The sequence below is a fragment of the Carassius carassius genome, chromosome 34 (genome assembly GCF_963082965.1).
Source record: "Carassius carassius chromosome 34, fCarCar2.1, whole genome shotgun sequence".
NCBI classification, from domain to species: domain Eukaryota; kingdom Metazoa; phylum Chordata; class Actinopteri; order Cypriniformes; family Cyprinidae; genus Carassius; species Carassius carassius.
In genome coordinates this window covers 21,411,129-21,425,626 of record NC_081788.1, presented here as the reverse complement: position 1 = coordinate 21,425,626, position 14,498 = coordinate 21,411,129, and the positions used below count along the sequence as shown (strand labels likewise).

The 14,498-nt window shown below is 41.3% G+C and overlaps 1 protein-coding gene across 3 annotated transcripts in view; it reads left to right on the top strand.

The window, feature by feature from the left end:
* The window catches only part of LOC132114723 (zinc finger protein GLIS1-like), an 83,535-nt gene that overhangs the window by 24,470 nt on the left and 44,567 nt on the right, over positions 1 to 14,498 (top strand). For 2 of the 3 annotated variants that reach the window (XM_059523002.1, XM_059523001.1), the window contains exons 3-4: positions 754 to 943; positions 6,631 to 7,861. In XM_059523002.1, the coding sequence (XP_059378985.1) occupies positions 754 to 943; positions 6,631 to 7,861 (1,421 nt within the window). The remainder of the gene's footprint in view (positions 1 to 753; positions 944 to 6,630; positions 7,862 to 14,498) is intronic. The other variant, XM_059523003.1, reaches the window with a different exon arrangement.

The window sequence follows — 14,498 nt, the reverse complement described above, 5'->3', positions numbered from 1 at the left end:
ATTCCAACTGTGATATTTCCAAGCCAAGAAAAAATGATCCAAGATTTAATAAACAGCCATTATTGTTCTTTGAAAACTAGAACGTATGTGAAAAAGTATGTTTCTTCTGTTTATTGAGTTGAGTGGATCCAGCATGTACTTTACAGGACCTGCGTGTCTTGTTGCCTTCTTCTCCATTTTTTTTTTCTCTTTCCCTCATTTCTTCTTGCCTCTCAACACTCTATTCCCTTTGTTTCCCTCACAATTTTTTATTTTATTTATTTTTTGCTTTAAAGCAATTACTTGTCACCTTCTCATTTTGTGTACTTGGAAACAATATCTTACAGAATATTCTTTGTCTTTGGTTTGGCTTTAACCACATGTTTTGATGCCGACTCCATTGGGTGTTGCATTATTAATGTCATCATTCTGAGCAAATTACATTTCAGAAATTGAGTTAGTAAAAAACTTGAAAGATGCGGTCACCCACGCTGGACTCAAAAAGAGTGTCCGCTTTCCTTCTGGAAATATTTTCAAACACTATGAAACCATATTTATCTTTATTTTGATTACATTTGCTACACTTAGTTTAAAGTTCTCCTGAGACTGTGTCTCACTTACCAAATAAACATGATATATTGATTTGAGTCAGAAATATCGGCCAATTAAAGTTTAGTATTCCAGAAAGTTCTGCAATGAGTTTAAAAGATTGTTAAATGGTTTAAAAATCTTTAAATGCTAATATATATCTATTGTATTTTACACCTGTTTCAGTGAATGGAGGATGTATCTCATTCTGTTCAGAGAAGGAGAGCACTCCTGAGTTGACAGCAGAAGAAGGAACCTTGCTCCGCTGTGTACAGAACCTGCCAGTTCAGCCTGGAGCCCAGTACCACCACAGTAGCCATTGTGAAGACCCCACAAAGAACCTTCACCTGCAGGAAAGCCCCCACCGAGACACCAGGTAAGACTCCCAGCACAACCCTTGGACTGATCAAGAAGAGTTGCTCCCTGAGAACTTACTTTTATGTCTGAAAAAGTAACTGAATGTGCTATTTAAAATGTTGTTTAAATATATTTTGAACATCTGCTAAGCATTCACATTTCATTTGGAAATAAGCAAATAATCTACTACAAATCTGATCTAAACAAAACTGTGAAAGATCTTTAATTATTATTAAATATATTATTAATATATTATAACTTATTATTAAATAATTATTATAATTTGTGCATAGTCTAATTAATATGCATGAGTGAAGCATTCTTATTTTGTGACATCACAACCAGCTACTTTGAATGCACTTCCTTCTACTTAAACTATTGTTCAAAAGTTTGGGGTCAGTAAGATTTATTTATTTAAATAAATAAGTACTTTTATTAAGCGAGTCTTCATTAAATTGATCAAAAGTGACAGTAAAGGTACAGATTTCTATTTCAAATAAATGCTGTTCTTTTGAACTTTTTATTCATCAAAGAATCCTGAAAAAAGGGCCAATATCATAGTTTTAGTTCAAGTTTAAGTCTGCTTTATTGTCAATTCTTCCACATGTACAGTACATACATACAGAGAATCAAAATTGCGTTACTCTCAGACCCCCGGTGCACACAGATAACATTAACATTAAAGCCTAAAATTCTAGATCAAAAACAACTATACAATAAGGGAATGTTAAAAAAGACATATAATAAAATTAAAAATAAAGTTAAATAAAGCAGCGCAAGGCAAAAGGCAGATAGAGTGCAAATCAATGAAGTGAACAGCAGTGCAGATAAAAGATTATTTAGTGCAAAAAAAAAGCTTATTAAGTCTGATTAAAGTGGCAAAGGGCTCAAGAGCAGTTATTTTATTTAACTGACTGATGAGGTAGTGGAATGATGTCAGTTTCATGGAGAATGAGGTAGTGAGCAGACCAATGCTGCACAAAGTGACTGGTGCATGTCAACATATATTAGTGGGGGGGAGGGATCTGGGGGGGGCGGGGGTTCATAGTTCAGTGGTGCCTGGGCCAGAAGAGGGGAGGGGGGGCAAGTTCGGGAGTGAGTTCAGCTTCCTGACAGCCTGGTGGATGAAGCTGTCCTTCCGTCTGCTGGTCCTGGCCTGGAGACTCCGCAGTCTCCTCCCTGATGGCAGCAGGCTGAAGAAGCTGTGTGATGGGTGAGTGGGATCACCTGCGATGCAGAGGGCTTTGCGGGTGAGACGGGTTCCATAAATGTCCTGGAGGGAGAGGAGAGAGACACCAATGATCTTCTCAGCTGCTCTCACTATGCGTTGCAGAGTCTTTCGGCAGGACGCGTTGCAGGCGCCATACCACACAGTGATGCAGCTCGACAGGATGCTCTCGATGGTGCCTCTGTAGAAGGTGTACATGATGGGGGGCAGGGCTCTGGCTCTCCTCAGTTTGCGGAGGAAGTAGAGACGCTGATTTGATTTCTTGGCCAGTGCTGCTGTGTTTTCAGTCCAGGAGAGGTCCTCTGTGATGTGCACACCCAGGAACTTGGTGCTGCTCACTCTCTCCACAGTCGCACCGTTGATGGTCAGAGGAACGTGCTGAGTGTGTGCTCTCCTGAAGTCTACAACAATCTCCTTCGTCTTCTCCACGTTCAGAGAGAGATTGTTGTCACTGCACCACCCGGCCACGCGGCTCACCTCGCTCCTGTAGTTTGTCTCATCTTTGTTGCTAATGAGACCCACCACAGTCGTGTCATCTGCAAACTTAATAAAAAGGTTGGAGTTGTGTGAAGGTGTGCAGTCATGGGTCAGCAGAGTGAAGAGGAGGGGGCTCAGCATACATCCTTGGGGGGCCCCAGTGTTCAGTGTGATGGTGCTGGATGTGTTGCTGCCGACCCGTACTGCCTGAGGTCTTCTAGTCAGAAAGTCCAACAGCCAGTTGCACTGCGAAGTGTTGAGCCCCAGTTGGATCAGTTTGTAAATGAGCTGTTGAGGTATGATGTGTTGAATGCTGAACTGAAGTCAATGAACAGCATTCTGACATATGAGTCCTTTTTGTCCAGATGTGTGAGTGCTGAGTGGAGGGTAGTGGAGATGGCATCATCGGTCGAGCTGTTGGACCGATATGCAAACTGGAAGGCATCCAGGGAGGGGGGAGGGCAGACTTGATGTGGTGCATGACTAGCCGTTTAAAGCACTTCATGAGGATGGGGGTAAGTGCAACAGGACAGTAGTCATTGAAGCAGGATGGAGATGGCTTCTTCTGAACTGGGATGATGGTGGTAGTTTTAAAACATGTGGGAACAACAGCCTGACTCGGTGAGATGTTGAAGATGTCTGTGAAGAGATCAGTGAGTTCTGCTGCACAGTCTTTCAGTAAAGCCCAGGGATGTTGTCAGGACCCGGAGCTTTGTGTGCATTGATACTGCTGAAGGATCTCCTCACGCTGTCTGAGGTCAGCGTCATCACCTGGTCGCCGGGAGGAGGTGGAGTATTCTGTGCAGTGGTGCTGTTTTGTTGCTCAAAGCGAGCGAAGAAGGTGTTCAGCTCATTTAGCAGAGAGATGTTGTTGTCAAAGGTCAGTGGTGGGGGCTTGTAGTCCGTAATGGTCTGTATCCCCTGCCACAGGTTCCTAGTGTCTCTGCTGTCGCTGAATTGATGAGCTATCCTCCTGGAGTGTTGTCTCTTAGCCTCTCTGATGCCGCGGGACAGGTTGGCCCTGGCTGTTCTCAGGCCCACCTCATCTCCAGCTCTGAAGGCAGCGTTCCGTGTCTTCAGAAGTCTGTAGACCTCCCCTGTCATCCATGGCTTCTGGTTGGCCCGGACAGTGATGGTTTTTGTGACCGTTACATCATCAATACACTTGTTGATGTAGGTAGTGACAGTCTCCGAGTACTCCTGGAGGTCAGTGGTGTTATTGAATGTGGCAGCCTGCTTAAACATGTCCCAGTCAGTTGTGCTGAAGCAGTCTTGAAGAACCTCTGATGATCCTTCTGGCCACACTTTAATCTGTTTGTGAACTGGTTTGGCGACTTTAATGAGTGGTCTGTATGCAGGCATTAGCATGATAGTGATTTGGTCTGAGGCTCCGAGGTGGGGGAGGAGGAGGGCTTTGTAAGCTTTTCTCTTTGTGGTGTAAACAAAGTCCAAAATGTTATTATCTCGTGTTGGAAAGTTAATGTGTTGGTGTATTTTTGGAAACACACTCTTTAAATCAGCATGGTTGAAATCCCCAGCTATGATGAGAAAAGCATCGGGGTATGCTGTCTGCTGCTCACTGATGTGCTGGTACAGTTCATTTAGTGCGTCGCTCCTGTTGTTGATAATGTTGAATGGGGCAATGTACACTGAATTGAGCAGTAATCATAAACTCCATATGTGTTTGCTGATCACAACAGTATCGCTGCACCACGCCTCATTGATGTAAACACAAAGCCAGCCGCCACGGGTTTTACCTCCCGCGACGAGAGCTCTGTCCACTCGATAGCACGTCAGCTGGTCGAGCTGAATAGCGCCGTCTGGAACGCTGTTGCTGAGCCATGTTTCCGTGAACACAAAAACACAACAGTCTCTTACAGTCCTCTGAGTTGAGCGTAGTAATCGAATGTAGTCCAGTTTATTGTCCAACGAGCGTACGTTAGCCAGTACGATGGTGGGGATAGATGGCTTGTGTGGGTTAGCCGTTAGCCTAGCCCCGGATACCTCCACGCTTCCTCCTCTTCTGCTTCCTCTCACACCGCTTGTGGCGCCTCCGCTGTGGGCGAGATGCAGTAGGTGGGGGTCAGTGATGGTGAAGGCCTCCGTAGCAGACCGAGATCCCGTAGCTGTTCCGCTTAAGTTTAACTGTAAAAATGCGGTTCTGCCGACATCGAGCAGAAACTCGCGACTGTATGCGCGCTTACAGACAGGTAGACGCGATGACGATGTACAAAAACACTGCGACTCACAAGACATAAAACACGAAAACACTGTTCTGTCGGGACAGAGAGAAGCCGCTGCGTGTGGACGCTGCCATCTTGGCGGCACATTAAAATGATTTCAGCATATTAAAATGATTTCAGAAGGATCATGTTATACTGAAGACTAATGGCTGCTGAAGATTCAGCTTGCCATTACTGTAATAAAATACATTTAAAAATATATTAAAATAGAAAATAGTTATTATTAAGTATTTCACAATGTAACTGTTTTTGATCAAATAAATGCAACTTTGGTGAACTTAAGAAATGTCTGTCTGAATCTTTCCGATCCTTACCTTTTAAATTGTATATTAGTACCATTATTAATGAAAGTCAAACAAGTATTTGATTTTTGCTTTTTGTCCTCTGAGATGTCCAGGATTAGCAGTTCATGTGTATGACAGAAAAGGACACCTATTAAACATATTGTTCAAAATATAAAATGTAATTCTAGGATCTAGTAAAATGCATGTTAAGCATTTAAGATTGCAATTTTATAGTCCTGCAAATCACATAAAGAATTTAAACACATATCTACAAAGAAAATAATGAAACTCAATGTAGTGCAGAACAAGTCAACCAAGCTAGTCAAACACTGCAGTACTGATGGCGCTTCTTGGCTGTGTTTGTTTCTTAAACAGCTAGGAATAGAGACTACCGTCGGTTTCTTTTGGCTTCTGTGTAGCCACAGTACAGTTGAAACCCATCGTTTCAGCGAGGGATGCTATCCAAAGTGCTTTCACTCAAACATGCCATCCAACTCTCCTAATACTGTCGCTGAATGTCACTGCTTCAGCCAAACAGGAAGTGGTGAGCCTGAATGGAGCGACTCATGACAAACTTGAGGCTTCAGTTCAGCCAGTGCACTAGCATTAGTGGTTTCCCGCACCAAGTAAATATGGGACTGAGACAAAATCATTCATAGACTGCTGGGACAGAGGGCCCTTCTCACATCATTCCGGAGCTTTGCGCACAAATCCATAATGAGCAAACTGACAGGAATTATTATGTGGAAGATCACAGCGACACACTGGGAAATATGATCCCCATTCAAGGGGGGAAATATTCCTACTATAATGGGGAGTATTGTAAACAGAGAGGCCCACCATTATTTCACCAAAACCAGGTGACTTCTATTTAGCTCACATGTAGGCTTCGGTTAACTCCTATTGTGTCATCAAAGCCTGTCAAACGTCTAGTATGACAGCCTGGCTGTATTCATCTCTCTCTCTTCTTATTTTTAAATACCCATTCATAACTATAGTTCAGGCCAAATTTCCTGCATCATTTATTCATTGAATTGCTTGGGAGAGTTTGTGGTGGATATAACCAGTGTTTAAAATAGACCATAGTGGAAACCCATCCAATGGTTGTTTCCTGAGAGAGAGAGAGAGAGAGAGAGAGAGTGGAACTTAAAAAGTAGCTTCTGATTAGCACAAACCAAACATTATAACCAAATAAGATTCTGTAAGGGTTTGCAAAATGAATTTCCAATCGTGCCGCTTCTGGTCAAACATTGTCAGTGTTAAGAGAGATGTTTGAGAGTACAGGTTTGCCAGGACTAGAACACAGAGCTTGTTTGTTCCTGTGGTGTCTGACAGTACAGAATTGGCAGCACTTTGAGAAGCCCTGGCCTTTATCTTTCAACAGGCCAGGCTGCTAATAGCGTAGATATTCTTTCTGCTCCATTCTGCCTAAATGCTCCTCATATTCCTCTGGGTGTGTTTCATTCTCCTGCAGGTCTGCTGGCTTTCAGACGGATCTCAGCTCGTCGTCTCTGTCCGGTGGCATCAATGGGTGTCATGCGTTGCTGTCTTACCCCATCAAACAGGAGGGCTACAAGCTGGGTTCAGTCCTGGGTGACTTTTCAGGAGGGATGGGAGCAGGTCGCAGGGAACTGGACCGTCCAAGCAGTGGTGGTGGCGACAGCAGTGGCGGCGGCGAAGGTAACTTAGCAACAGTTCTGTCGTTGTCGGCAATGGCGGTGACTGTATATCCATTTAATAATGAAGATGGCTCCTCCCCGCTGGCTTTGTCCCCGAGCTCACGTCACTCAGCAAAGCCGAATGCGAGCGGACTGAAGAGACGCTGTCTCTCGGTGGCCTCCCAGTCAGCCTCAGAGGGAATCGATATTGCCACAAACATCTGCTCCTCCCAGATGTCCTGCGTTATCGGCCTGTGCACCAATTCGTCGTCGCCTGCCACCACCACGTTCTCCCACAAGCCTCTCCCCACACCCAGCCCTCAGCTGCCTTCACCTTCCACCTCGTCCTGCCTCCTACCCCTCTCCTCTTCCTCCTCTTCCTCCACGGTGTCGTCGGTGGAGCATTGTGAGGACTTAGGCTCCATGCAGTTGGGGCCCGGCGTGGGTAGCTGCGACAGGCTTGGACTTCTCATACAGCCTGGCATGGTGCTGGACAGCTGTACGCCAACACTGAAACAGGAACCGGTGGATGAGTTCTCTCCAAATGAGGAGGAGCTCTTTCAGCATCACTATCACCATCTGACCAGCCGCGAAAGCCACTGCGGTGGGCATTCCCACCAGCACCACCACCATCATCATCACCAAACAGGCCCCCCACGGCCACCCATGCCCCCTCCCTACCACCTGCACCAGTACATGGGCTCCGGCCCAGGAGCTCTACTGAATCTTCAAAGCCAGCAGCAGTCTCCACCCTCAGCTCTGCTGGCACAACCCAAACCCACAGGCCTGGTTGAACAGCAGGTGGGTGATAGGGAGGATGTATTTAGCGATAAGCAGGTATGCCGATGGATTGACTGCAGTGCGGCATATGAGCAGCAGGAGGAGCTTGTTAGGCATATTGAGAAGGTCCACATTGACCAACGCAAGGGCGAGGACTTCACCTGCTTTTGGGCTGGATGTGTCCGGCGCTACAAACCCTTCAACGCCCGCTACAAGTTGCTCATCCACATGAGGGTTCACTCTGGAGAGAAACCTAACAAATGCATGGTGAGTATCTACCCTTTTTAGCTGTCTGTCAAAAGTGCACAATTTCCAGCGGTTCCCCATAATGAAATTCATAGCAGTGATTATAGCTGGCAGCTGAAATGGCCTTGAAAATGCATAAGCAGTATTTCGGAGTGAATTGTTTTTGTTGGAATCCTCGTTGACTTTAATTTGAGTGGAAAGTGTGAGAAACCAAATGCCGGTATAATTATTTTTAATTAAGCAGGTCAGTTTTAAAATCAATTTTTAAGGATGTATTATCAACAGAGGACAAATAACTCTGTCATTAGGCTTTATTAAACCAAATTTCTTTCAAAATCCCCCATAAAAGTTTTTTTACAAATCCATTATTTTTGAACTTGTGTTATGTCTGTTTTATTCAAGAAATATATTTGGAGGTTCTCCCCCAGCTTCATTTTTTTGTTTGTAACAGCTTTCACAGAACCACCTACATGTATGCCTATTTTCCTCAGCATTTTTTTTTTCACAACCCTATCACATGGCATGAGAAACTATGATTTCAACTGAAAGTACTGCTTACTTTTCCACTGACGGTTTGGGTATTTAATTGGACCTGTAGTCTAGCTGTACAAATAGTATTTTGGTGAAACCCAAGAAATCCAGGTAAAACTCTCAGATTCCACAAGTCAACACACTAATCAATGTCAAAGTGCCTTTCTAACATTTTCAGCTCAAGTGGAAAAATGGCCCCAGCCCCACCAATGCGTAAGTCCAAATACACAATTAGTCCACAATTTCTGTAGGGTTAAACTCTGTTTATTTTCTTAAGATCTCTTTCTTCTGTCTGTCTTTCTGTCTTTTCCTTTTTTTAAAAATCAAATGATTGAGTTAAAAAAAACCCTCTACACATCTGTTTAACATAACCAAACAATTTGTGCACTTGATCCCTTTAAATGGGAGGTTTAAACGTTTAGCCGTCCCACAAGTATTAAGCGAATTGGCTCTTTCTCCAAACTAAACACTTGAAAAAAATGTTGTAGTCTGTAAGAATGGAGCCGCAGAGGAGATGATCAGCAAAATTTCCCAATATTGCTCAACACGAGAATGTTGTATTTCTTGTCCAATATATTCAATTTCATATACAATATTCTGTCCAAAAATCCTTTTATTTTACAGATGCTTTAATAGCTTGTTTTGAAGTCGGCCTATTCCTCTTAATCTTTGGATACCTTTTTGTATCCAAATGATCTGTTTAGCCGTGTCAATAGGAGACACTAATATGGGGAGTATGTTACAAGGGTAGTATTAAGTAATTCCGTTGAGGTTATTAATGACAAGTTATGTTTATTCTCGAGAAAATGTTGGTTTACTCTGAGCTGACAGCAGCTGGACTGACAGATGTAATTAGATCATGTAAATTCCTTCAAATCCATGCAACTACATTTTCAGCATTGCTGCGCACTCTGCGGCATAAACTTGGTTGTTCTGGAAATCATTCTAGTGACTCATTACTTTTGTTGTTGTATATAAGCATTTGAATATTATCTTTTTTTTGTTTGTTTTTAAATAGCTTGTATTTAAGCGTGTATAGCTTGTTATTGCTTGTACTTGTACAACAGTTCTGTTCTTACTCTCAAAACTCTGCCCAGAGTAGCTATGTTGCAAGAGCCCTGGTGTCACAACCTGTCAGAACAAACAAACACTCATTTTTATTCGTGACGATGCTAAGCAGATGCTAAGATAGGAACAAACCCATGTATTGTTGTAAAATAGCTGAACATTTTCTCTGGATGTAGTGAGCGCCTCTCACTGAGTCAACTCTGTTCAAGTTCGGTCTCTGTTTTCAGGCAGTCCATTGGCCTAGGCTAGAATTGCATTAACATTATAATTTTTGTTTTGTGTTTCAGTAATTGCAACTTAGTGCCTTCAACTATTAATTACTGTCATTTAAATTAATTTTTTAGGAAATAAAAATAATGTACAGTATGCTCAGGTTCTGATGTGTTTTAATTTTTTTCCTCCGAATCAGTGCCTTCCTGTGACCTCCGCAAGAAGGAGCTTTTGTCTGAAACATGTTGCATGTGACCTTTGCACAATATATGAAGACATTGTGGTATTCTAGCTATTTGTGCAGAGGAAACCGATGAGACGTTTTGATTTAGAAGCAAATGCTTCAGAAAACCCAGCTAATCCCTTTATTATCTTTCCAACTGCAGATTCCTCAAAGAGTGCACGAGGCACAATTCCCCTGCATCCAAACATAACACCCTCTCATTCCACTCTCTCTCTCTCTCTCTCTCTCTCTCTCTCTCCCTTACTTTGTGTTCTCTCCCAGCTGTGCTGCATTTCATTTGTATCATGCAGTGCCTTGGCAGGAAAAAGTCATTATCATAAACGTAGGTTGGGGTACTGACTCTCTGCTTTGTCACCGTCCATACCTAGACGTGGTTTTATGCCCCGGCACGTAAAAACACAGCTACATCTGCAATCACTGAGCTGGGCAGGCCTCTTAAAACTGCTTTGTGGAGTTTGAGAGCCTCTTTTCGGTTCACCCTCTCCAATTAAAAAGTGCCGCAGGCTGTTTTGTGGTAGTCGGACAGCAGAGGGAGAAGGCATCTAAAAGGAAACAACATAATCTCACTGCAATATCCTGTTGTGTTTCATGCTTAATTCAAGTGTTGTTTAAGTTTATTGCTTTTTTGCCCTTCTTGTCTGCATTAATATTAAAAATTTATCCAGCGACTGCTGCCCCGACACTGTTCCAGGGCTCTTGTACGTCAATGCTGTACTGGTTTCAACTCTGGATTTGTATTTCAGATCACCTATCCCAAGAGCTCATGAAATTCATGTAAATATTCATCAAAGCGTATCTGTTGATAATACTCCTGTTACTTATCCAGTTGATCATGTTTGATGAGCATTACTGATTTGTTTCTTTATTGAATTTCCTCTGGACTGTATTGGTTTAATCTTATTTCATTAATATCTTGGCTTTGGTTTAGCGTGCTAGCAGTCGATTTGGTGCCTGCTGTGACAGGTTAAGAATATGGGCTGTGGTGTTCTGTATTTTATGTGGTTAGTGTGTGCTTACTACTGTACTAAACGGTCACTGAGTTCTCATAGTCCTAATAACACTCTGTTTTAATTCCTCTGACCTTTTAGATTTTTACTACTTTGGCTTTTCCTGCGTCAACTGTGCTGACATTCATTCAGACAAATGTCTAATGCAAAAATGTCTGTGTAAATCGTAAAATAATAAATAAACAATTCTCCTCACCTATGGTTTTATTTAATCAGGTATTGGAAGCCTTTTCAACATGTCATGCTATATTTTTCTATTTTCATTTATTATTAATAATAAATTTATACCACTTTTTTAATGTTTCTCATTTGTGAAATATTCCATTTACAAGATCACATTTGTAGAGAGTGCATTGATTTTTAATGGAGCAGTAAATGTTTCTGAGCAGTACACACCCATTTGCTTGCATTTCTCATCTTTGTCGTCGTCACCATAACCAGATAAATGGTCATTAAACATTTGCCACACAACTTTTAATTAAAATTTTTAAATTACATGTTGTAATATTAACAGATATTAGGATTTACTTCCTAAACCACACCATTTTTTAATCATAATTAAATGCGGAGCAACCCTTACGACGCATTCGTTTTAAAGTTTGAGCATACAGACCTTTACTTGAAGAACAATTAGCATACACAACCTGCTGGAAAAAAACAGAGATCGGGGAATTTCCTTTTTCCTTTTTGCTAGTGTGAAACCGGCAAATAAAGGTTTATTAGGCTGATTTTTGGACAGGCATTCAGAACTCCTTTGACAAAATGGCGTGTTTTGGAGTAAATATAGGCTTTTGTAAATAATCAACACAGATGCTGGAGATGAAACGGCTAGTGCCATTAGCTAATTAAAACGCATGGCCTGTGCATGAGTTGACTTTTTCCTTTGAATGCACCGCCGAAACCCGAGCCATCTGAGTTCTGCCCTAGCAAAGGCAGAAAGTGGCGTTGATACTAATGTGGATGTACTAGACAGAGCTGCTGACATCACTGCCCTCTCGACTTCACTTAGCAACTGTCAACTCTCTAAGCCCCATTATGCTAGCAGGTAGCGACAGTTACCTGCACTGAAGCAGTAGGACTCAAGGACCGTTTACTGTCTGTTTCCACTCCATTTGCCAAAGCTTTGCCTTCTGGGTGAATTGGGTTTAAACAGTGGCTCGGGGAGATTGTTCTGTTTGGGATATTTAATGAGAAAGTGGAGTGAATGATTCCAGCATGATCATTGTTCATATGAGTTTTCGGAAATGTCATAAATCTCACTTGAATCCAAGTTTCCAGATGGTACTGCAGATGAATGCAAACGTTCAAAATTATGGCTCATAATTTGCAACCTTCAACTCTCTAATGTTTCATTGAATCAAAGTTTAGGTTGAATTATATCATTAATTTCATGATCAACAAATGTTTTTTTTTTTGCTTCCTGTCAGATCCAATCTGCAACTTGTTTGTCTTTCCGTCATGCTAATAGCTAAGCAGCGGAGACCATATGTGATACATATATTAGCATGATGAAACTGCTGGCATAAAATGTCTGAGGTTTGTCAGGAGACTAGTGTTTTGGCATTGGAATGAAAGGCCTCGGAATTGATGGATCGTGCTTGTTTTCCTTGTCAAATACACCAGGCCAAGTTCTTGTCAAGCCATAAAAGGTTTCCAGTCATTCTGTATAGTAATGCAATCCAGTCACTCCTCCTCTCTCTCTTCCTGTCTGACATTCTGCCACTTAAGCATTCTTAATAGCTACTTAACCTATAATCATTGTCAAATATCTGGTAGCTCTTTTTTTTCCTGCTAAACACTTTATTTTTATGGGATGCATTCACTTCTGCCAATTCACCTGATGGCTGTAGGGCTTTAACTGTGCATTACCAGGATGATATATCCATACGTGTTTTGTGCTAATTAGATTTGTCTGGAATGCTATATTTTGAGCAAGTCATTTCCTGACATTTAATTATATACCTGAAATGTGAGAGAGGCTGATGGCCACATTGTGTCATATCTGTCCCGAACCCAAGTGCTTAATCAGATTAACCCTGTAAGTGGGGCATATCATCTGCTAATACACTGAGGGGACTAAATACAGCTAATGGTCAAAACTTCCTTAGGCTTTCTGAGCAATAGACCCTGCTAGACGCAGTACTTATACTACATACAAGCATGGCTTTCTACATGGGTGAATGGGCTTAATTTAGTCCCATCATCTTAACTATGAAGAAAGAGGCTTGTCTTTCTTGGTCATCTTATAATGGACTTTCCAGCAGATTTGTGGAAGGTAATTTGAAACATTCTCCATTAACATAATATTTGCACACATAATGACTGAGTGAGAATTACTCTTAATATCTAGATAAAAAGGTGGATTGTTGACTGAACTTTAATTTATTATTCTCTGATTCTAGCTTATAAGATACATAAGAAAATGTATCGCACTTTTTGGTTTTATTTACTGCACAAAGTTGTGGAGACACTCAAGTTATTTAGTACTATTGTCATTTTTTCCAGTATAGTACTATAAATTTATAGTAGTGCCATATTGCTTTTATTATTTGATTTCACAATTTTTTTTATTATTCCCTCATAAACTCTTTGTGTATTTTCTGTAATTGTTTATAAGCACTGCAGCACAAACATGTGGGAAATCAGTTGGTTTAACATGATCCAGCCAGCTAGCGTTAAAAAAATCTGGTGGAGAGTATGCCAAGAAAATGTTAAGCTGTTGTAAAGTGAAGTGTTGCTAGTTAAATTCAGATATTTGGCATTCAGTAGTGCTAGCCAAATGATTTATGCTCCTCGGTCATACATTTTTCTTTCAAATTGATATGCACTGACTGATGGGTTCCCATTTTACAATTTAAGCTCACTCGACAACATTTTTTGGCATAATGTTTGTTACAGCAAATAATTTCTACATATAATTTCCTTAAGAAAAAGAAAAAAAGAAATTGACAAAAAAGAAAAGTTTAGGCACTTACAATGTAAGTAAATGAGCCTAGTTTTTAAAATCGAGTCCCAAATTTAAAAGTGCCCAAGTGCTGCTAATTGAGTTTAACTTAGAATCCAGAAAATCCCTTTCATAAAAAAGGACATTTGTCTCTAACATTTTGGTCACATGTATGGTAATAAATGTGTTTTATTAATTTACTATGAATTTTAAGTGCTAACAGTGTTTTTATAGCGCTTTTATTTCATTATTTACACATTAGAAATATGGTAATAAATTTGTATAGTGGTGATTTAATGTCTCAGTGTGGACCCTTTATGGCCTAAATGTACACAGAGCTAGTCATAAATGTGTTTAATTTAGAGTATCTTCTTCATTGTTACTATAGAGAGCATGTTGACACAGAGCTGATGCCAAGTGCCATCTGCCAAACACTCCTTAGAATAAATAACAGTAGTCAAGGCGCTATTTACAACGCACCAAGCCTTTCCGCAAACATTCACCATAAACTTCAGCATGTAAACAGAGCATGGACAGTTTTGAGTTAAGACTGAATATCCTAGTGTTCACAGAATGGGTTTGTTGAGAGACAGGTGGGCCATGGGACTTAGCAGCACAGAGAGCCAGGTTAGGATCCCAAGTATCTCTTAAAAC